This window comes from Phascolarctos cinereus, unplaced genomic scaffold (genome assembly GCF_003287225.1).
Source record: "Phascolarctos cinereus isolate Bilbo 61053 unplaced genomic scaffold, phaCin_HiC Scaffold_5;HRSCAF=322, whole genome shotgun sequence".
Taxonomy (NCBI): Eukaryota; Metazoa; Chordata; class Mammalia; order Diprotodontia; family Phascolarctidae; genus Phascolarctos; species Phascolarctos cinereus.
In genome coordinates this window covers 32,692,625-32,716,358 of record NW_027555958.1, presented here as the reverse complement: position 1 = coordinate 32,716,358, position 23,734 = coordinate 32,692,625, and the positions used below count along the sequence as shown (strand labels likewise).

The window sequence follows — 23,734 nt, the reverse complement described above, 5'->3', positions numbered from 1 at the left end:
TTTCTCCCCTCTATCTTCAAGGCTAAAGAAAAGGAAGAATCTTGAAGCTGTGGCCACTTTGATTCATCGCTCATTGTCATGCTTTCCTCGGATATTCCTCCCAACACTGAGATTCTGATTGTTTGTCCCCCTGAGGTCCATGGCCCTTCAAGGCATCCAAGGATAGATTCCAGGGGCTCTGTTAACTTGATGGGAAAAATTTACATCTGTGTTTTTGTTAATCTCTAGCTGAAATTGAGCATTTCTTTCAATGATTTAAACACATTATTCTGAGAAGGAATTCACAAGTTTCATCAAACCAAAAAAGAGACCCATGAAAGGGTGCCTAGAGGAGTCCTGGTCTAAGGAAGACCTGAATTCAAATGTGACCTCAGACACCTACTAGCTCTGTGACCCCTGAGCAAATCATTAAGCGCTGTCTGCCTCCGCTTCCTCAACTGTAACATGGGGGTAATGCTAGCATCTACCCGCTGGGGTCTTGTGAGGATCAAAGGAGATAATACAGTGCCTGGCACATAGTAGCCACTTAATAAGTTCACTTCCTTCCAGGACAAAATGTTAAAAATCTCCAAGACCTGCCTTTCATAATTACCTCTCTAAATAGCAACGCTTTCCCTCATTAAGGTTCCCTTTCCTTCCTCCTTCAGACAGGCTCACGCCTTCCCTGCTTTGGTGGTGTTATTGAATCAGTCACAGCTGACTCTGCCTGACCCCATTTGGGGTTTTCTTGGCAAAGATCCTGGAGTGGTTTGCCATTTCTCTCATCAGCTCATTTTGCAGATGAGGAAACTGAGGCAAACAGGGTTAAGTGACTTGGCCAGGTTCATACAGCTAGCATCTGAGGGCAGATTTGAACCCAGGTCTTCCTAACTGCAGGACCTGCACTCTATCCACTACACCACCTAGCTGCCCCCTTCCCTACCTTAAAAAAAAAAAAAGAAAAAGAAAAAGCAATTTGCATCTTCCTTTCATTGCCAAACTCCTCAAACAGACAATCTGGCTCTTCTTCTTGTCCATTCTTTGGATTCCTAACCCCTTGATGTCTCACTTCTCTTCTTGCTACCATACTAAAACTCCCTTTTCCAAAGTCACCAATAAGGATAACTCACATATGTATATGTATGTACATATACATGTAGAGGTATACATGTGTATACATAGTGCTTTAAGGATGATCATGTGCTTTCTTCATAACAACCCCATGTGGTAGTGTGTGCATATATTATGCTCCTCACTTTACGTGTGAGGAAACTGAGGCATGGAGAAATGAAGTGACCTGTCCAAGGTCACATAGCTAGGGGTGAACCCAGGTCCTCCCAACAACAGGTCCAGCCCCACTATCTTGCCTCCAGAGCTAAGGTTTCTTAGTCCTCATCCTCTCTGCCCTCTCTGAAGCCTTCAAGGCTTTTGAGCATCACCTCCTGCAAATGCCCTCGTTGGGCTCCTGTGGCTTTGCACTCTCCTGGTTTTCCTTGTAACCTCCGACTTCCTCTTCTTTATATCAGATGCTCCCTTTCCTCCCTCCACAACCTAACTGTGGCCCTCCCCCACTTCCATCTTTGGCCCCTTGTTCTTTTCACTCTCCAGCAGGGAGGCAGCTTGGCCACTGCTTCTGAATCACAGAACCCCAGGATGGCAGAGTTTCTGAATCACAAGGGATGTCAGTGACCACCTAGACGAACCCATACGTGAAAGGAATCCCTAACATAACAGCCCACCAGGGTCTCCAGCCCTTGCTTGAAGCCCAACAAGGACAGGGAACTCACCACCTCTCCAGACAGTTTACACTCCATTTCTGAGGCTCAAATGAGATCATATGTGGCATTTAACATCCTCACTTTGCCATATAGCAATTGAATTAGAAAAACTTTACAAAAAGACAACAGGATTTGGTGATAGAAGGTTTTTGTGAAGACTAGAGTATGTCTTTCTGCTCTATACCCTGAAAAAAATGGGTTCCTCTTTCTCCCTAGACTCTGTGCCTCCCCTATATACCTGTTGTTATTTTTTTCCTATTTAAATGCCTCTATGGGAGGAGGCAGAGAGAAGAGTCAAGGGTAATTCCAAGGTTTCAAACATGGGTTACTGGAAGAATAATAATACTATTAATGGAAATATGGAAATCGTATTTCCTTATGAGAGGGGAGGGAAAATGGGGGACAGTCTTGACAGGAAGGGAAATGATGAGTCAGTTTCAAACCCCACCCCACTCCCAACCCTGACCCTGGACTCTATACCTCTTTCTGTTCCTCACTCACACCTCAATCCAATTCTGATGCAGTTTAAGGACATGAGACACCTAACAGGGCCGCATTCAGCCTTTTGGTCTGAGATGGAAAGGTCACATTTAATCCTCTGCCCCCTCCTGGAAAATGGACTTCCAGGGAGACCCAGAGCCAGGTAACTGTTTTACTCCAGAAGTTGGCTGATGAAAGCCAGCCTAAATCCACTCAGGAGTCACTGAGGAGGCCCCAGCTCCATCTGGCTCCTCTGCCCCCATTACACTGGGCTCAGCAGGGGTGCTGCTCAGCCTTTCCCTCTGTATTTTGTATCAGAGCCCCAGAAATGGCTCAAGTCCTTGGAGCCACATACATACAACTTTTCAGCAACAATTCTTCCCCATTCAGGATCCCATTTGCTCTCATCCACAACTCTAGAGCTGTTTCTGCTCAAGCACACATAAATGGTGCGGTACAGAGCAGAAAAGAGCACATGCAGTGGTTCTGTCCCTTGAGAGGAAGGGGACATCGATGGGAAGGGACAAAGTAGACTCATAACAAATGTAAGGTAATAGGAGATACTTGAAGGCTTACCAAGCTCTTTAACATACAAATCAATCTCATTGGAGCCTTCCAGATCCTTCTCCATTATTGCTCCCCTTTTACAGATGAGGAAAGTGAGACTCAGGAAGGTGAAGTGAATTGTCCAAGGTCACCCACACTCAATAAGTGGCAGAACCAGGACTTGATCAAAGGGGGTCGTCCAACTCCAAATTCAGTGTTCTTTTCACTACACAGATGGTTGGAATCAAATTGCCTTTGAGAGCAATTCTGTGTAAGTTGAGAAAAGACCACAGAGTGGAAGAAAGTCAGTTTCTGCCTCACTCCAGGCACCCGGGAAGGGCTCCTTATCATCTCTGGGAGAGGCAATGCTGCACAGTCCGTCTCCATGACCGTTCTGTACAAGATATCAGAACTGTGGCAATTCTGGGCTGGAACAGCTAACATGGAAAACAACAAGGCGATAATAATGACAATGAAATACTGACCACACTGCCAGTCTGGACTCCTGGTGACCAGTTGGTGATGCTGTGCCAGGCCAGTCCCCACGGAGTTCGGGAGCAGCAATCCCCAGCCCTGTAGGAGGAGGGGGCCTCTCCTGGCGCTGACATAGAGGGCGGCAGATTAAAGGGAGGTCAAGCAAGAGCTGCCCTTGCCACCACATCCTGAGAGTGGGCAGCATGACTCAGGCCCTTGCCTTGCTCTCTTGTGGTCAGTCATTTACCGAAGCTACATCTGGAGCAGAACTCTGGGGCTGGCCAGGACCTCCCAGAGTTCAGGGAGCTGCCTTCTTGGCCTAGAGGCAGAGCTGCTGCTAAACTAGATGAGGCAAAGCACCAAGTATTACTATGTTAATTGGGAGAAAAAAAGAAAAAAAAAGACTCAGGAGAAAGAATAACTATCTTCATGTATGTGGAGGAAACATAAAACTTGTTTTATTTGATCCCAGAGGCCAGAAACAGATTTAGGTTTGATGTCAGAAAAACTTTCTTTATCCCAGAAAAATTGGAAAGCTAGGGGCAGCTAGGTGGTACAGTGGATAGAGCACCATCCTTGAAGTCAGGAGGACCTGAGTTCAAATCTGGCCTCAGACCAAACACTTGACATTTACTAGCTGTGTGACCCTGGGAAAGTCACTTAACCCCAATTGCCTAAAAAAAAAAAAATTTTTTTTTAAATTGGAAAGCTTACGAGGTGCCAGGCACTTGCAAAGCACCAGGGATACAAATACAAACAAAAAGACAGTCCCCACCCTCAAGGAGCTTACAATCTAATGAACACACACCACACACACACACACACACACACACACACACACACACACATGAAGCTGACACACATAGCCATTTATCCTGCCTAATCTTAAAGAGCTCCAGAGCACACCTCTTTCCTCCCACCCCCCACCCCCAAGAACATGAAAGAACATGAACAAGGATCGAATAAATACCAAAATACTCACATCACCACAACTGGACTCAACGGTGTGGGGAATGGCTACAAACAACACCTGTGGATTGTGAATGTTATTGTGCAGTTAGAAGTGACAACCACGAAGGATTCAGAGAGGCATGAGAAGACCTGGAGGAACTGATGGATGCAGGGCAAAATAAAGAAATTAATAGATACAATGACTATAACCATGTAAAAGAAGAGAGTACTTAAAGAAAGCCAAACTATGTGTAACAACCAAACAGTCCCACAGAAGAAACGATAAAATATACTTATCTGCCTTCCACAAAGAGTCAGGGGTGGGGGTAGGGTGGGGACTATGAGAGCAGAATGTTTCATACACTGTCCTGTGGCTGACAGTGGTTTTTGTTTAATTGTTTTCCTTTGTTACGAGAGGTTTTATTGAAGGGGGAGGGGAGTGGCAGAATATATCTAGATATGTTAATAATGTTGTTTTTTAAAGGCATCAGTAAAATTATTTACTACTAAAGAACCCTGGGAAAAATAATTCCATCCCCTCTTCAGGCAACTCTACCATACACTCCTGTTTTATTATAGTAACCCATATCCTTAGGGAGTTCTTGGGTCTACCTAGAATTTTCCTGTCTGTAATTTGCTTGATTCTTAGCAGAGATGAAGCTTAAAAGAACCTTGCATGAGAGATCTTGTCTCTATTAAATGGAATGGGGCTGATATCCCAAAAGTATAGAACTGATTTGCCACTCCCTGGGGAAAAAAACTCTAGTGGTTCCCTATTACCCCTAGAATTAGATACAGACTCCTGTGTTTGGTATTTACAGCCCTTCACAATCTGGCTTCCCTGCCCCCTTCCAGCTACTAGACACGACCCACCTCCACACACTCGACATTCTCGCCAGTCTGGCTGCGTTGCTTGCTGTTCCAATCTCCCATCTTCAAGCCTTTGCCCAGAGTGTTCTCGAGGCCTGGAATGCCTTCCTTGGCTCCACCTATTAGGGTCCTCAGCATTCTTCAAGGTCTAGTTTATGATTCTCTATCTGATCTCCTCAGTTGCTCATGCCCTCTCCTCTATAAATTACTTTGTATTGTGTTTAATTGTTTCACAGTTTGTATCTGCTTATCTGTGTACATGTTGCCATCGTCCTCTCCTCCTCCCCCACACCCAGAGAGAATATAAGCTCCTTGAGGGCAGGAATTGTCGTGGTTTTGCTTTGTATCCCTAGCATCTGGCAGAGCTCCTGGCACCTAATAAATGCTTCACAAATGTTTGTGGAAAGAATGAACCCCCACAAAGTCCGCAAGTCACCAGGTAAAAGCAGCCAGGTCCGTTTCTCTAGCCCCTTCCCAAAGCCACCCCAGAATAGAGGTCTTGAAAGTAGTAGTATCCCCATTTTGCAGATGAGAAAACAGAGGCTCAGAACACGGCTAGTAAGTAGCAGAGCTAAGATTCATACTCAGATCTTCTGATGTAGAGACCAGTAGATCAGTAAGTCATGACACCATGTAACTTACATTGGGCAAATACGTATCATTTAAACCTGGTCCGAATGAAGTCATGATTCCTTTCAAATGCTCCATGAGATTGGGAGCTCTCTGAAGCTGGGGCCTGTGTGTTCTGGGTTTTGTTGTTGTTTTGTTGTTTTAGTTTTTGCCTTCCTTTGTATCCCTAGCACTCAGCACAGTGCCCGGGTAGGTATATAGCAGGTGCTTAATAAATGCTTTTTCTTTCATTAATTCATTTACGGGGGAACTGGATTAAGGTTCCTCCCAGCTCCGAGTCTACGAGCCTATTATTCTTTATTTTGAACACCAGAAATTCAGCTCTGTGGCCAAGAGGTTCTGCAGTTCAAAATCAAACACATTCTTGAAAGAGCATTAATGTCAGGAGACAGAGTCAGATCTCAGATCCAACCAGCTGTGTCCCCCAAGGCTCCGACTTAGGTTCATTCTTCTCTCATGACTTTCTAAATTAAATTGTATTTTTTTCCAATTAACAATCATTTATTTTCTTTTTCTCCCACCTCCACACACTGGAGAAAGAAAAACAAGACGTGTAACAAACAGGTACCATCAAGCAAAACAAATTCCCACATTGGCCATTGTAAACATTGGTCTTATTCTTTCTCTTGAACCCATGACCTCTATGCCAGGAGGTGGTCAGCACCCTCCATCATCAGGTCTCTTGTACTGTAACTGTTTCATTGTGTTGATCAGAGTATCTTGAGCCTTTCAAAATTGTTTATTTCTACAGTGTTGTCACCATAGTGAATGGCTGAACTAATTATGTATGGCACAGAAAGGGAATGGAACGCCACGATCCAGTGACACCATTCTGACCCAGTGGCCCCTTCCCCTCTGCTGGGAGGAGGGGGAGTTTCCATTAGCTGCTCCCTGATGCCATCGTGTGCTCTCGCCTTTGGGTCCTTGGGACCCAGCCTCTTTCTAGGGATCTTTTCCCTTACATCGTCATAGTCACTGTGTGTTATTCTCTGGTGCTGCTTCCATCTGCCTCAGTTTATATACATCTTCCCCTATTTCTCCAAATTTTTCATGTCTATTTCTTACCTTACAATTATATTACATGATATCCACACACCAGGCTTTTTCCCCCAGCCTGACAGGTACTCATTTTGCCTCCAATTCTTTACTACCATTAAGTGGGGCTACGATCGTTTTGCTAGGTATTCGATCTTTTGCCTACCATTGCCTTCCTCAGGGCCCAAGGCCCAGGCCCAGCAGTGGGCTCCTTGGACCAAAGGGTCCCTTTCCTTTCCTAATTCCACACTGTCATCCAGGAGAGTTGGAATCACAGCTAATGGAAGGGCCTGAAGTGAAGCTCCTCTCCTTCCTTTGATCTTTGGGAAAGTCACAACTTCCCTGGACCTCAGTTTTCTCGTGTTAGAAGGGAACAGGACTACATGGACCATCCACAATTTCATCTGAGTCTTACACTCAGTGAGTTAGGCCCAGAGAAGTCCATCAGCATTGCACATCAACTTCATGACGGCATGCTTGCCCGGGTTCTGGACAATGGACTCTTCTCGTGCTTTCCCAGTCACGAATGGAGTGAAACAGGCTACGTGCTTGCTCCCACACTTTTTAGTATAATATTTTCAGCCATGTTGGCAAGTACCTTCGATGAGGACGAACACAGCATCAAAGTTAGCTACTGCACTGACTGTAAATTCTTCAACTTGAAAAGGCTATAAGCCAAGACCAAAGTGGAGAGAGTGCTGGCACATGATTTTCTGTTCAGATGATTGTGCACCCAACGAAGCTTCTGAAGCTGAAATGCAACAAAGTATGGATCCATTCTCTGCTGCTTGTGCTAATTTTGGCCTAACAATTAACAAGAAAACGCAGGTGCTCCATCAGCCAGCACCACCCCATCCATACGTGGAACCATGGAGAAGTTTTGAATGCTGGGGAAAAGTTCACTTATCTGGAAGGTAGCATACTTTCCAGGGATGTACACATTGATAATGAAGTTGATGCACTCATTGCCAGAGCTAGCTCAGTGTTTGGGAGGCTCCAAAGGAAAGTGCAGGAGAGAAGAGGCGTTAGAGTGACTGCCACACTGGTCTACAGAGCTGTGCTGACCTCATCGTTGTATGCCGGGAAACTGAATCACTTGCATTTGAATTGTCTTAGGAAGATTCTGAAGATCACCTGGCAGGATAAGGACACTGAGGTCCTTTCTCGAACTAAACTGCCAAGCGTTCACACTCTACCGCAGAGAGCACAACTCCGATGGGCTGGCCACGTTGTTCGAATGCAAAGCGTATGCTTGCCAAAAAGACTATTTCATGGAGAACTCACACAAGGCAGCTCAGTGAATCAAACATCAAAATGGGTAACAAGATGGATAGGCTGCTGAGGTGGGGGAAGAAATAAAAATCATCTCCTCCTCTGGACTCCATGGTACTTCCTACTTTCTTTTGACAAAGAAATGATTCGCAGACTTATTTCATGTCACCTGATGAAGATGCCATCACATACACGCCTGGGGCATTCTTGTATCACTATACTGAAATGCTATTTGCGTCGTGTTTGGGTCATTTCCGTGGGCACGTGGCTTGTCTCCCTAGCTAGGCTGGAAGGCTTCTGAGGGCAGGAACCATGTCTTCTGTATTACAGCAGACCTGTCACAGGGCCTTAAGAGATATCAGATTCTCAATAAACACTGACTTAGTGAATTCTTGAGGCAAGAAACAGAGGAGAAACCCTTAGATATGGTCCTGGCCCTCCAGGAACCTTGGCAATCCTGAATTCTATTCATTTAAAAACAAGATTGGGAGAAAGGGTCTAGAGATTTTGCCTGACTGTCTGCCCAAGGTTCCCACAACACAAACAAGAACCCTGGGTTAGGGGGACAGGTACCCTTCGGTCCAGTTCCCCAGACAGCCACTGCAGAAGCCTTGAGTTTTTTCTTGAAGTTCACTTCTACTAAAAGGAAAGCACACACGCCTCAAAGTGGGGTCACCACCAGTGCCACCAGTCATGGGCCTGCATCCTGGACAGGGAAAGGGGGGAATGGTCCTTCAGGAGACTGTCCCTAGGGGATGCACCTGGAGCCTCCCACTAGCTCACCAGTATAGACCAAACACATCCAGAAGTCTCATTTAGGAAAATGTTTTATTCAAAAGCTTCACAGCACCATCTAGTTGTCTGAAAGAACGCAGCCCCAGCCCGCCACCCCTCTGCTTCGCCCCTGCCCTGCCCCCCTCCAGATGCAGAAGTTTAAAATGACACCATTTGCTAGAGAGTCCCCTATTTTTTTTTTAAATTCAGGTCATGATATGATTTTGGTCACTGTCTCACCTCACCTTCCTGAGCCCCAACTCGGATGGGATTTTAGCAGGTGGTGGCATGTCCTCTCCTCTCCCCTAAGCCATGGGAAGCAGGAGCTCAGTGCCCTCCTGTCCTCATCCCCATCCCATGCTGGTAGAGGCAGATAAAGCTACAATGGAAAAGGTGAAATTCAGCAACCAGAGTGGCAGAGTCTCCATCATTGGTCAAGCAGCATGCAGCTCTGCGGGCTTCAATCCTACGGTGACATTTTCCTTCTGAAACCTGAGAACCATGGGCAATGGGGGAAAGCAGCCCAACCTTCTCCACCCCCTACATCCTAAAGGTCTTTCTCTGTTCTACGGAGCTCAATTTTTTTTTTCAGTTTGATTAAAATACTAAGAGGTTTTTTCCCCCTCCCCCCTCCCTCTGAATCAGGCAGAGCCCGAGTGACTGGGGTTGAGGAGAGGAAACCGTATGACCTGGTCTTTTCATTTTTAAAGAGTAGCCTGTCTGAAATGAGAGTGTTTGGATGCCACAGTACAGCAGAAAGCACAGTTCCCCAAGAGGCTCCGGGAGCAAGGGGCTCAGCAACCCAGGAGTCTGACTAGGCCTGGCAACATCCCCGTCACCTCCTCCACTTTGGCTTCAGGCCCCCAGGACTTCCGGTCATGCTCGAGGAAGTGAGAATTGGAGATCGTGGGAGTCATTTGGCCAAAGCCCCCATGGGGTCCCAGGCCGGAAGCACAATGGGCTCCTGCTTCAGGACGGCGAGCACATCCTCAGGCACGTGCTTCTTGTCCACGACCACCTCATACACGTACTCGGAGAACCACTGGTCTGTCATGCACAGGTAGCCTGCAGGGGAGAGTGAAGACACATGTGAGCCTGAGCTGGGGGCCAGGGCCCAAAAGGGAGCATGTGGGCGCGAGGCAGGGGCATGGCGGAGCCCCAGGAAGTGTACATCCTGTGGGGCAGGAGCAGCCCCAGCCCCAGGTGGGATTGAGAGCCAGGGCTTTTTTGCTGTCACCAAACACTGCTTCTGGTGGGGCTCTGCCAGGACAGAACAAGCTCCCAGAGGCCCCAGCTTTCCCTTGTAACAGACTCTGTAGGGAAACACGATGAAGAAAGAGCTGCTGCTCAGCCTGCCTGACTCCACAGGCCTGACAATGTGACAGCCAAGTGTGGCCAGACGCCCCAGGGCCTTCTGGCTCTGACCTGCTCAGCCCAGCTTGCCACCAGGAAGACTAAGCAGCCTCGGCTCCACTTAGGAAATGAGAGGGTACCTGTCCTAAACGCAGAACGGAAGCACCAGAATGCACTGCCTGCAGTCACTTCAAAGGGACGAGGAAGACCCCACTCTTACAGGCCACCTGTCAATGCTGCAGGGGCCCAAGGGGGAAAAGCAGGCAGCAACAGCATCGTGACCGGGGTGGGCTCAGCACCCACGCTGGCCCTGGGCTGTTGGGGGGGCTCTGGGTGAGGGGCCCCACCAGGAGGGGCCTCCAAGCTGCATAGGCTTTTGCGAGGTCAGCGGTGCCTATTCTACCGTTCCTTTCAGATGGATGGCAAGACACTCAGACTGACACAGCACGACAAGTCTATCCTCGGAGGAAACGCGTGAGCTAGTGCTCGGAGCTTTCCCCTCTCCCCTAGTGACCTCGCCTCCTTGCTCAAAGAGGTGGAGAAATTAGAGCATCCCCTGTCCTGGAAGGGAACGCTGTTGCTGCCTCCGAAAGCTCCGGCCTGCTCAGGGTCAGGGTACTAGGGCCCAGCCCAGTTCAGGACCAGGGATGGAGACTTTTCAAAAAGCACATCTCAGGAATCTTGCATGGGCCCCGCCCTCCAGATGCAGGCCTGCTTCTGAAGATGGCAAAGCACTACCAAATATACCAGTCGAGACATGAGTCATCCTTCTACAGGCCTGAATTCAGAGTAAATCAATGTTCAAGCCTGCTCTTGGCAGGAAGGGGGGCGGCTGGGGCAGGTGAGGGGCTACATCGGGTTTGTGTAATAAAGTCCTGTGTCCTTATAAAATATTATCATCACACGAGCAAATAAATCTTCCCCAAATGCCCAAGGAATATGGACACTAAGTATCTCCCTACCCCATCTCCTTTCAAAAGCAAGCTATCAGATTATGGGCTTATAAATTAGAACTCCTATCAGTGGCGATCTGCCTCTTGGAGGGCCTGCTTGCCGAGTGTCTCTGCAGGATATGAGTTCTTTGGGGCTCAGTGAAGCCTCCCAGACAGGGTCGCCGCCAAGTAATTGTGCCCTGAGCGGATAATGAACCCGTGACTGCTCTAACTGTTGACATGTGGTGTCTTGGAGTTTGACTGAGCTGATCAGGATCACCATGTCTGAAAGCTGAGGGCATGCCGTGCCACAGCAGGCAGGGCAGCAAAGCTGGGGCTGGGTGTTCTGACTCCAGAACCACCGCAGCCCAGGGTCCAGTCCCCAGGGGAGCTCTCCGAGCCTGGAGGACGAGTCACACCTCCTTTGGTGTAAGTTTCTAATATGGCCTGTTAACATAACATTTTGTCTCTGTAATCAAATTAAAAAACGTAGAGACACAGAAATCAGCAAACGGCCAGGCCTTTAAAGGAGACAGACAGAATGAATGGTCTCACATTTTGTATGAAGCAGGGAAGGGTCCATCAAGCGAGCTCCTGAACCAGAAAAGGCCCAGCCGGAATCGTCTATGCCAAAGGTTCGTCTGCTGCTGTTCAGCCACAACTGACTCTTCACCACCCTGTGGAACAGACTAGACTGTCCATGGGGTCTTCCTGGCAAAGATCCCGGAGCTGTGTGCCATTTCCTTCTCCAGCGCAGTAAGGCAAACAGGGTGAAGTGACTTGACCAGGGTCACACAGCTAAGTGTTTGAGGCCAGATCTGTACTCAGATCTTCCTGACTCTAGGCCCTGTGCTTGCTCTGTCCACTGAGTCACCTAGCTGCCCCCATGCTGAGGGAAGAGGCATATTAATGAGGCTAACTACAAGCATACAGAAATATCAGCCATATAAATATGAGTTGTCAGGCAGAGTCCTGACAGCAGAGAGTCGAGGAAACCTTCAGAGGAAACGAAACCCAACAGAGTAAGTAGAAAAATACATCATTTAGCTGTTAGAGCTCCCCCCCCCATGCTTTCTTGGCTCTTTTGGGTATTTCTCAGTGATTTAACAGTCTGGTTAACAAATCTCTGCCGAGTTGATAAGCACATAGATTTGCAGGGCTAGCAGTAACTCCTGAAGCCACTGAGGCCAACCCCCTCATTTTACAGATGAGAAAACTGAGGCCCAGAGATGTTAACTGACTGATCCAGGGTCACAGAGGCAGTAATAAGCATCCAAAGCAATGTCTGAACCCAGGTACACTGAGTCTGAATCTAGCTTTCTTTCCAGGCGTCCCACAATGCCTTGGGAGAGACATTACTAAGGAGTTTCTACCTAGAAAATGTTTTATGCACTTTTTGAATGAAAATACACTCTCTCTGTCTCCATCTATGTGTGTGTGTGTGTTTGCATTGGGGGAGAAGGAGGAGCTGAAAAGCAGGAAGGATGATGAAGAGAACCAGAACATCACAGCGTGCATGCCTTTTGGACCGAGATCTAAGGAGAGCCTTCCCCATCAATGTAAACACCCGGATCCGGCTGGTGGTGGGGACAATGGAATGCAGAGTCTGCCCCTGCTGAGGAAGATTACCCTGGGTCCCAGCCTGGCACCAGGCACATGAGGGAGAACAATGCTGGAAGAGGGAGCTGCTTGTCTTGGCTGAGAATGGGTGAGGTTTTTTTTGTCTTCAAATCATAACAGAGTTTGAGCAGCAAATGGGCTTGTTCCCTTGGTCAAATACAAACCCAGCATCTAGGAGACAAACCCATGAGGGTCGGCTGCTGGATCTCTGGGGGGAGGGGGCCGGGGAGGCCAATCACATGAGAACACTATCACGCACCACTGCTTTGTTCTCATTACCCAGCACTGGTCCTAGAACCCACTCTCTCCTCCTTAGATCCCTGACATCCGCACAGTCCAGGAAGGCCAGGCATTCAGACGTTAAGCAGAGTCCTATTTTCCTAACAAAACTCAATGGCCTCCCTCTGACCCCCAACCTCTCCCTGCCCTTGTATTGTTTCAGGAAAGGTCTGTTTGTTATCACTCCTCAAAAGCCCCACGGATGGCAGTGCCGTGTTATTCCCTAATCTCACTCCCTTAACTTGACCCCAAAGTATAATTAACATACCAAGAATAACAAGGCTCTGCAGCTGTTTTATCATTCTTGGCCCATTCCCTTTCCTCTCCATTAATTCATGTTCCTCCCTGCCCTCAAAGACTTCCTCAAAGTTCCCTTCATCCGTGAAGTCTTCCTGAGTTATGTTCTCCCAAGAGGAATTATTATTCATCGCTCCTCAGCAGAGCGGGAGTTTTTCAACCATAAGAAACCACCCTCAGCTGTGTGTTTTTACATTAGTCTCCCACCTCCCATCATATGGTAAGGAAGTTCTTTGCCCCAAAGCTTCCCTGTTTGTGTCTTCACATGGCCCCCTTACTCCAACCTGGTGGAGCTTGCACACAAAGACTGGAGAGTCTGGAGTCTGCTAAGGAGCCAATCAGCAACACCGTGTGAGGCCCCAGGGTACAAAGCCAAGAAGCAAACTCACAACCAGCCTACATTCTAATGGTAGAGACAACAAGTATTTACTTCACAAAGTTAAGAAATGCACGTCTATTGTTATCTACACGCCCAGACAAAGTCATCAAAGACAAGGCTCCTGCAGCTGAGGACAGGCGGAGGGAGGCCTGAGGTGGGGATGGCCTGTGGCTGTGAGGAAGGGGCCGTCAGCTAGGTGGGGTCAGGCTGGGAAGGGTTCTAAAAGCGGAGCCCAGATAGCGCACTTCATTCTCCAGGCAATACGAGGCCACCAGGGCTGGCTGGGTGGGGAGTCACGTGGTCAGATCTATGGTGAAGGGAAATGACTTTGGGGATACTGAACAGCCTAAAAGTGGTGAGGGGCAGGTAGGGAGACCAACAGGGAGGCTGCTGCAGTAATACAGGCAAAAGGTAAGGAGGGCCTGCCCCCAGAGTGGTGGCCGTGGGAGCAGAGATGGGCAGTGAACACCCGCTTGGCTATGCGGGGTGAGGGGCCACGAGAGGTCCAAGATAACACCAAGACCATAATGCCGAGACACTGGAAGGATGCTATTTCCTTCCACAGAAACAGGGATGTCTGGAAGAGGGGAGAGTTCAGGGGGAGGAACAAGGTGTTCAGTTTTAGACGTGCTGAATCCAGCTTCTCTTTTCGCTAATCACCTGTCTGACAGCCCATACACCCCCTCAATGTTCTTTACGTCACATCACAGCCCCCCTTCCTCAAGGGCGCTCCCCTGGGACCCTGGGGCCCAAGAGATCAAGTTTAAATGCCTGCTGGATGTTCCAAAGATATTTTCCCACCTTGGCCCATCCATGGCCCCAATATTCTAAACAGAGAATTTTTAAAAATCTGGCCAGTGATGATGCTGATGTTGTCTTAGCATCAGGATTACCCAGCTCCACAGAATCTGTACCCACGAGGTCCCTTCCAGCCCACTCAAGTCACAAAGCCTGACACTCACAGAAGAGGGGCCAGGAAGCTCCATCAATATTGCCTCAAAAACAGTCAGATGAGTGACAAAGAAGAGGCCTCCTCTCTGGCGTCCTTGGATGTGAATAGCTGTGATCACCTCTCTAAATCGGAATCTTCCTTTCCCTTCCAACAAACCTCCTCCAGCCAGAAGGCAGCCCCACCTAATGCAGAACACAGGTTTCCTCCTCCCCTCCCATAGGCTTTATTACCACATCAAAGACTCACTGGTCTTTGCACAGGACCCCCTCACAAGACCTCCAGAAATCACTAGGACTTCCAGCCTCATAGTGATTGTTAGAGCCTGCACTCATGAGCAGCCTACAGGTGAACAGCGCAACCCAGATCCATTCCCTGGCCCTGACAACATTAAGTGTCTCCTCTACACAAGGCACTGTTCTAGAGATGAAAACATGAACATGCCCTGCCCTCAAAAAGATTCCAGAATTGGCACACAAATCAATGGTAGGCCAAGTAGAATGAGGGCAATGTGAGTGATCACTGACAGTTGGGCCTTCAATGAGGCCATTCCTCCAGGAAGGGGGGTCCCCAAGGTCTGGCCCTCCCACAGCACTCTCCATTCTGCACGGGGATCATCTGCACCGAGAATCAAAATCACTAGCGAATAGTTGGTTTCCATGGCCTTTTCCTGCACCAGCCTTGTAGGCTTTAACCCTGAAGGCTTTAGTTACTTCAAACAAGGGCCAGGAATAATCCTAGGGTAAGAATCAATGAAGTCACACCTATAGACAGACTTGGAATTCTGAAGGAATAGGAGGCCGAGTAAAAGCCCCAGCGGGTGACAACAGCATCGACGCACAGACAAGAGAGCTGAGATCTCGATGCAGTTTTAGGATTCCATCATGCATTAGCAGTCATCACTACCAAGGAACCTAAGTTGGCAGGGACCTTCGAGGGTCTCTAGGCCACCTGGTGCCAGATAGATGCCCAGCCTGCCTATGCCTGACGACCTTGGTGACGGGGGGGATCCTGATTCTACTTCCGTAGTGTTCTAATTGTTAGGAAGAGTCTCCTTATGTTATGCCTAAACTTACTTCCTTATGACTTTTGTCCACTGCTCCAATGTTTTCCTCCTCAGGTGAAACAGAACAAATCTACTCCTTCTTCTAACTGGAAACTCTCCAAATACTCAAAGGCTAAAATCATGCCCCCTTAAGTGGAATGGGAACGAGCATTTATCAAGCCCCTACTAAGTGCTAAGCAACCTGTGAGGTAGGTGCTGTCATTACTGCCATTTTACAGTTGAGGAAACTGAGGTACACAGGGGTTAAGTGACTTGCCCAGGATCACACAGCTAATAAATGTCTGAGGCTGGATCTGAACTCAGGTCTTCCTGACTCCAGGCCCAGGGCCCTATCCACTGCAACCTTGCTAACCGACTCAAACAACCGAGCTCCTTTGAACTGATCCTCGTAGGACATGACCTTGCTAGCTGCCCTGCTCTAGACGTTCTTCAGCTATTCCCAGGCTTTTTGAAATGTTTCACACAGAACTAACCCCAGTGTTCTCGATGTGTTTGGCCCCTCCCCTCCTGAGTCCTGGCCACTGTTACTGCAGCCTGCGACTGGCCTCGCCTTTCTTGGCCCCCTACACCCGCCCCCAGCGTGCTGCTGACTTGTCAAGATGATGATGTCCATCACGAATAGATAGTCTTCAGACAAACTGCTGTCTTGTTTTCTTGTGTAATCCCTTACGATGACTCCTATTAAGTTCCATCCCAGAGCTCTAGCCTGTTCAAATTATTTTGGCTCTTGATTCCGTTATCTGGAATAACATTCCAGTTTCACCTCCTGCTGTCTGATAAGCAAGCCCCATGTATCTCTATCCAAGTCACTGATAAAATATTTCAGAGCATGCAGCCAAGCCCAGAGGTCTCTGGGCACTCCACCCAAGATCTTCCAAGCTGATACTAGCCCACTCCTCAGGATCACAAGTCACAAGCTTGGCACCTCATTGTCAGCCAACAGGGCTTCCAGTCCATCTCCAGTTCTTCCATGTCTGGTTCCAGCGGTACTACAAAGGACGTGATGACTCCTGCTCCTGTGTCCAAATGCATGGAACCTGCTGTCCCCAAATGCTCGGTGACTGGCCTAGTGAGAGGCAATCAGATGACCAGAATGCTGGTTTTTCAAAAAGCAGCCAAATCTGAATGGTTCACATAAGTTTCTTTCCAGACTAAACTTTGATTTACCAGAAGTTCTTAAACTGAAAACAAGAGGCTCCCTTTCTGGAGGGAACCATCAATGAAGATCCAGAATGGAGGGGATGACTTGTGAGAAGAGCTAGTCAGGATGGGATTGAAGAATGCAAGACAAGAGGCATAAAAGCCAGGAGGAGAGGTGAGTTATGAAGCTTGGGATGAAGAACACTAATGAAGGAAGAAGGGAACTGAAGCCTGCCCCCTCTTGCTATGAATTCACGACCTCCTCTTCCTTCTGTAATTCAGCCTCCAGGATTGGTGGCATCTGTCCCCTTCTCTCTAGCATGGGGCCACCACCCTAGTCTAGGGCCTCATCCCTCCCACCTAACCATGAAGAGATCTAGACCTTAACAACTGTCCCCTCCACTGCTCCTTGCTGAGTTACTAGGGATCGTCCAAAGTGAGGAGAAGCACTTGTCCGTCAGAACCCCAGCCCTGCCCAAGTGAGTCTACCTTCCAGGGGATGCCTCATAGTCTATTTGTCAATCAAAAAGCATTTACTGAGCACCCCAATGGTGCAAGGCACTGTGCTAAGCACTAACCTGGAAAAATTTACACAAACTGATGCAAAGTGAGATAAGCAGAAGCAGGAGACAGCAATACTATATGATGATTAAGTGTGAACCACAGCTATTCTCAGCAATTCAAGGACCCAAGACAGTTCCAAAAGACTCCTGATAAAAAATGCTATCCACCTCCAGGAAAAAACTGATAGCGTCTGAATGCAGATTGAAGCATACTTTTTTTCCACTTTTTTTTGGTGGGTTTTTTTCTCTCTGTGTTTTCTTTCACAATATGACTAACAGGGAAATATGTTTTGCATGATTGCACATGTATAACCTATATCAAATTGCTTACCAGTTCTTTCTCTGGAGGTAGATAACATTTTTCATCATAGGTCAGGACATGGAGTAAGGAAGACCTGAGTTCAAATCCTCCCTTAATCATATCAGCTGTGTAGGCCTGGGAAAGTCACAACATTTCTGTGCCTCAATTTTCTCATATGTAAACAGGAATAAGAACAGCCCCCAATTCAGGTTGTTTTGAAGATCAAATGAGACAGTCTATGCAAAATGCTGACGGACAGAGACACAAAGCATTTTGAAAATGCTTACTACATTCTAGGCACTGTGCTAAGTGTCCAGGACACAAATCAAAGTAACACAGTCCCCACCCTCCGGAACAACACATAAAAGGGAACTGGAAAGTGAGGGAGGAGAAGGAGAGAGAGATGTCTGGGGACAGTTCAGGGCTGAGTGAGAAGACACATGGCTGGGCCCCTCTGAAAATGGCGGCCCTAGGCAAAGTCAGCGACTGACCAAGAGAGGAGGCTTCCAGGGCAGAGGGCCGGCTTTGGTGCAGTTTTGTCTTCTGTTTGGTCGGTTTGGGGGGGGGTGTGGAGGGGTGGGGTAAGGAGGATGAGACAGTCCAGGAATGAATGAACATCGGCTGGGCTGTGGTTAGAAACTCACCTTCTGCATGTGAGGAAACTGTAACTCACTGATGTCTCAGGGCTTTTTCCTGCGTAAAAAGCAGCCCTTGTGTTTGTTAACCTACCTCTCCTCACTGAGCACGAGCAGCTATCCCCGCTCTGGGCCTGAAACGCTTAGCTAGCTCACAACTGAACAAGCCAGACTGCTTCTCAAAATGCAGACCTCTAGCTCCAAGGTCAGTCTCCTCATCAAAATGGAAAATCTGCTTCTGGAATCATCCAGACGCAAGACCAAGGAATTAATGTCAATCCCTCCAAGGAGGTGGGGAGCAAACAAGCCCGGGTGTTTGGGCAGGTGTCTAGTGTGGGAACACTAGAACACAGCTGGCAATGGACATGTGCATCACCAGCAGGGGACACCCAGCCAGGGAAGGGAGGCAAGCCCTCCTTCCTCCCCTGACACAAGTCAGAACAAAGCCACTGCCCTAGGCGGAATGGCCAGCTGGCTCCAAGTAGAGGATCCTGGACAGGAACTTCAGAGGAGCCCCCGCCAAGGAGAGCTGGGTGGGTGGCTTGCCAGTGGCCTGTGGGATCCGCCTGCCTCCACTGAGTGTGATCAGGTTCAATTTTTCAGAAGCAATCAATATCACCTGATGGAAACCCCAAAGAGAAGAGGGACAAAGTGGGGTCAGCCTCCGCTGCAGAAGTACTGTCCTGTGTAGTCTCCTGGGCCATGCCAGTTAATGCACGATAGGGTTATGGATGGTAAACACACACCCAGGGAACATAATGCCCTGGCACTGACTCTCCTCAGAAGATCTCAAATGTGCCAAGTAAACGAATTACATGTAAGTCAGAAAGGACCAAGCAGGCCCTGGGAAGAATTCCTTTTCGATGTGGCTCCCTGAACCTCCCCCAGGCCCAGTTATCTTTTGGCTCCCTAAGGAAATGTTTTGCTTTACATAATCTCTGGCGTTTCAGTTACTTGAGAACAATAACAAAATGTTAGTTTAACCTCCAGTTAGAGAGCTAAAGACTTTATAACAAAAGATTATGGGCAGAACAGCAGGAACGAGACCCAAGGGAGGGATGAGGTAAGGGGAGAGACAGGACTTTTATTCATCATGAGTGAATAGCTGGGGGTGGGTGGGGGAAGGAGATTAGCAAAGTAGCCTGAAGCTAGTTCCAAAATTCTGTATTTTGTTGGGCTGGCCATATGGCTGGGGAGCCAACCTCAGAACGCAAAGGAAAACCATAAGGAAAAACAGCTTCATGAAGTCACCCAGCTCAGAAAGCAGCACTATCTCTGATCCATGGTGAAAATGCTCTCCCCCAGAGACAGCACTGCTGGGCTGTGCATGCAGACCGAAGCATGCTTTGTAAAAACGTTATTGTTATTGTTTTGTTTGTTGTCTTTCACAATTTCACTAATAGGGAACTATGTTTGGCCCAACTTCCATGTATAATTGATGTCACATTGGTCACGTTCTCAAGGAGGGGAGAGGCAGGGAGAGAATCTGGAGCTCAAAATTTTAAAAAATGATTGTTAAAAATCTGTTCACATGTCATTGGGAAATATTAGATGAAATAAATAAAAATAATTAAGAAAAAACAGAAAACCCTATCTCTGCTGTTACCATTTATGTCCCCCAAACTGAGAGCCACAGCTCCCAATGCTGTATGAGCCCACTGACCCAAACCCATCTAGTCAATCACTCACTCTATGACACATAACCCAACGAGCCTGTGTTTGGCTCCTTTCAGGACGGGTCAGAAGCTGACAGGAGGTTACCGGAGGCTTAACTGAAGCATCAGCAACGATGGGAAATGAACGAAAAAACCAAAGGAAGCAGAGCTGAGTGCCTTTCAAATTCACCTCCAGAAAGGTTTTTAAAACTTAAAAAATGAACTACAAACAATCCCATCCTTCAAATGCTATTCCCATGCCTCCAGCGGGTCCCATCAGCCAGTGACTGCCCTGAGGCGCGCGTGCACTCACACACACACACACACACACACACACACACACACACACACACACACACTCTCACACACACACAGAGAATGGTGAATGCTTTTTCAAATTCGTGAAGCCATGCTGGCCCTTCCTTAGTAATCCTCCCTAGCTTACCCCTAATTGCTGCCTCAAAGGAAAGCAAAGCCATCTAAGAGGAAGCCACCATTCAGAAAAGAGCAGCTCAGCGGGGTCCCCAATTCCAGCCTCAGGCTGCCTGAATCCACAGCACGCCTTGCCACAAGCACCTTTGCAATCACATGACAATCGGAGAAATCGATGAAGCTCTCTCCGAGGGGAAACACCGCTCTGAAGATAAACAGAAAGGCACTAAGAGCACCTGCGCGTGTTTAGACAAAAATTAGGCCACTGAGTTTCACAAGAGAGCCAAGGGACAGGAATCCAAGAATCACTAAAGATCATTTTCATGGGGAGATGAAAAGACCTGGGTTGCCAAGATGCCAAAAGCTACAGAAAAACAGTACAAAATGGCTTCAGGCTGCAGAGATCCGAGGACGGCAGAGCCGTCAGGCACCTTGCAGATCCTCTAGTCCACTGTCCTTGTCGCCTGACCACCTCCTCCCACCCCCAGTGAACAAGGGACTTATGGGAGGTCACCTGAGCAGTGACAGGCAGCAAAGCTGGGAAGGGCACCCACAGCTCCTCACTGCTCTCAAAGCTGCTCAACAGAGGAAGGAAACCAAAGCAGAGCGCAGAGGTGAAAAGGCCCGACTATCTAGGTGCCGGATGACCACGGGGCTACGACAGAGACGGCTCTGGGTTGGGCCAGCTGGCCTCCGGAGAATGGGAGGACTCAAGTGACGCTAAGGGTCACCACACCACAAGGACACAGAGCTCCACCAAGCATCTGCTCGACAGAAATGTCCAGACCCCTCCCCATCCAGAAGTCAGGCTGCTGCTGCCACTTCTTATGGGCACTACCCAAACCAGAATTCTCTGGTTCTATGGAGCACCCGGCACAGATCAACAGGCCCTTCTAAAAGAAAATGAAGGAGACAACAGAAAAACATGACGGAGAAGCCCCTGAAATTCTATCTTCTGTCTTCTTAGTCATTGTTTTTTCTTGACTCTGGACTCTTGGTTGGGTAAAAGAAAGCTGCTCAGCCCCAGGGTCAGGGCACCTCATCCCACTGGCCTCTCGAACATTCTGCCTCTGAGACAATGGATCCTCAACAGGTCCTCCATGCCACTGCTCAAATGCCCATCTGCCCTGCCTTTCTGATCACTTCCCAACAGTGGAAAAGTGGTCCTACTTCCCTGAGTGGACAACTGGTGCCGTGGAGGGATGTCGGCCTTGGGGAAGGTCTGGCTCCAGGCTCATGATGTGCTGGGCACCGTACAGACTAAGATCAGTGGTCCCTTGGAATTCATGGCCTCTTGGTTTGAATCCCTAGAAACTAAGTGATGAGCACTTCTTAAAAGCTCTTATCTGTTATTAAAAATATACATTAAAAGCATACTCTCTGTTGTTTACTCATGACTACTACTATGCCTTTCAACAGAAAGCTATATTAGTTCCTGATCACCTGTGTCTTTCACAAAACTGAGTGATCTTTGGTGCTAACCTGAAACAGGCCCCTTTGCCAACCTCTCTTCTCCCTCTTAGAAGACCTGCTTATCTGAAGGAGGCTGGTTACTCGTCTGACAGAGCTCCAAGCAACATGGGAACTCAGTTTTGGTATAGGGAGGGCTGCTGACTGACCCGAGGAATCCAGCTCAACTCAGCACATGGTAGCTCCAAGGTCCATCAGAAAGGCTGAAGAGCTTCTCGGGGTATGCCATAGTGGGGATCTAGGATTACAGAGAACACACCACAGACCCTCAGGTTTTTTTTTCTGAGACTAGTTCTGAGAGTAGTAGATCCTGCCAACCTCGAGTCTGATGGTCCAGGACCTGGCCAGACAGCCCGTTCAGCTAGCTTTCTGAAGGGACGTAGCAGTTACCAGTCAAGCTGCCAACAAGGAGCATATGAGCTTACCTTTGTGGCCATGGTCTTCACCCCAGGAATTCTCCACTCTCCATTTTTCATATGTTCCCTCATTAGCATCCTGAAAAACAAAACAAAACACAGATAATATGGTGAACAGTCCCCAGATGCCAGGGTAAGGACTCTTCCTGATCCACTAAGGGCTTTATCCCATCTCAAAATACACCCTGGAGATCTGACTTTGCCTGGCTTGTGCCTAAGCCATGGCCAGATCCCAAGGTGCTCAAAAATCCAGGTCTCTCCCCCCAGCCCAGGGTCACCACATAACCCTCCTTCCAGCCCCAGTCAGCAGCCCTCCTAACCCACACTGGGTTCAAGACACAGAAAGAACAGGACCAATTCTGGGAATATTTTTGTTAGCCAATAAGCACCTACTGAGCTTACTAGGTGCCAGGCACTGTGCTAAGCACTGGAAACACAAAGACAAAACCAGGCCCCACCTTCAGGGAGGTTGAATCTGCTGGGACATGGCCTGCCATGTGCTCTTCCTCCTCTGAATTCCAACCCTTTCACCAGACACTTCCTCCACTACTTTGTACTGGAATTAAGAGTACTTAAATATGGCATGTATTTGTATAAATAACTTGGTTCCCCAGACAAATGTAAGCTCTTGGAGGAAAAAGTTTCTGTCCTATCTGCCAAGGTCTCTTTGCACACAGTCAGAACTTCATGAGCCTTAGATTTATGACTGAATGAATGACTTCGCCCTACTGAGCAGCTGGGGAGGCTGGCCTGTGAGCTTCCTCCCCAAGGCTGCAGGCTGTTCTGCAAGGGCCCTGAGGATGTACCTTATCTACCTGTTGAAGACAAAAGTTATCTTTGAAACACTCTAGATTCTCTGGAGGGGAAACCCCCCCCCCCAGACCCCAACTAACAATGTCATGAACCAAATGCAATCTGTGCCTATACATCTGGTACAAAACCAGATGGGGACTCGCCTTAAAGCCAGGAAGACCTGGGTTCAAGTTCTGCCTCGGACACATCTTGGCGGTGACCTTGGGCATATCATTTAAGCTCTTAGCATTCCAGGCAACTCTCCAGATTGTATACTGCAGGGAAGGGGCCAACCAGTACTGGTGGAGGGCCTTCACTACCCCAGGGAAATCACAAGCCCTGGCGGGTAAGTCACTTGAAGCTAGATTTGATCTGCATAGACTGTAAAGATAAAGGAGGGGAAACAGAACATGTTCCTTCTTCCTAAGGGTTTTATTTCGGGCTCTGTCCTGGTGAATTCCTGCCCAACTACCTCTGGAGATGTACTGGGCTTACCACCCACATTCTGACAAGGGTCTGCCTTTCCCCTAAGGGAGCTGAGTGCCAACATTCTCCAGCACCTTCCTTCCCTGGTGGCATTTATACAAACACTGAACAGAACTCAACCAAAGTCAAAAAGGTGCAACTTAAACAAAAGATCCAGTCAAAGAGAATAATGTTCAATCC

The 23,734-nt window shown here is 48.2% G+C and overlaps 1 protein-coding gene across 2 annotated transcripts in view; it reads right to left on the bottom strand.

The window, feature by feature from the left end:
• Positions 1 to 8,824: 8,824 nt before the first annotated feature.
• The window catches only part of BLMH (bleomycin hydrolase), a 48,080-nt gene continuing 33,170 nt past the window's right edge, over positions 8,825 to 23,734 (bottom strand). For both annotated transcript variants that reach the window (XM_020963294.2, XM_020963293.2), the window contains exons 11-12: positions 22,286 to 22,355; positions 8,825 to 9,854 (exon numbers count right to left, since the gene is read on the bottom strand). In XM_020963294.2, the coding sequence (XP_020818953.1) occupies positions 9,703 to 9,854; positions 22,286 to 22,355 (222 nt within the window). In that variant the 3' untranslated portion in view covers positions 8,825 to 9,702. The remainder of the gene's footprint in view (positions 9,855 to 22,285; positions 22,356 to 23,734) is intronic.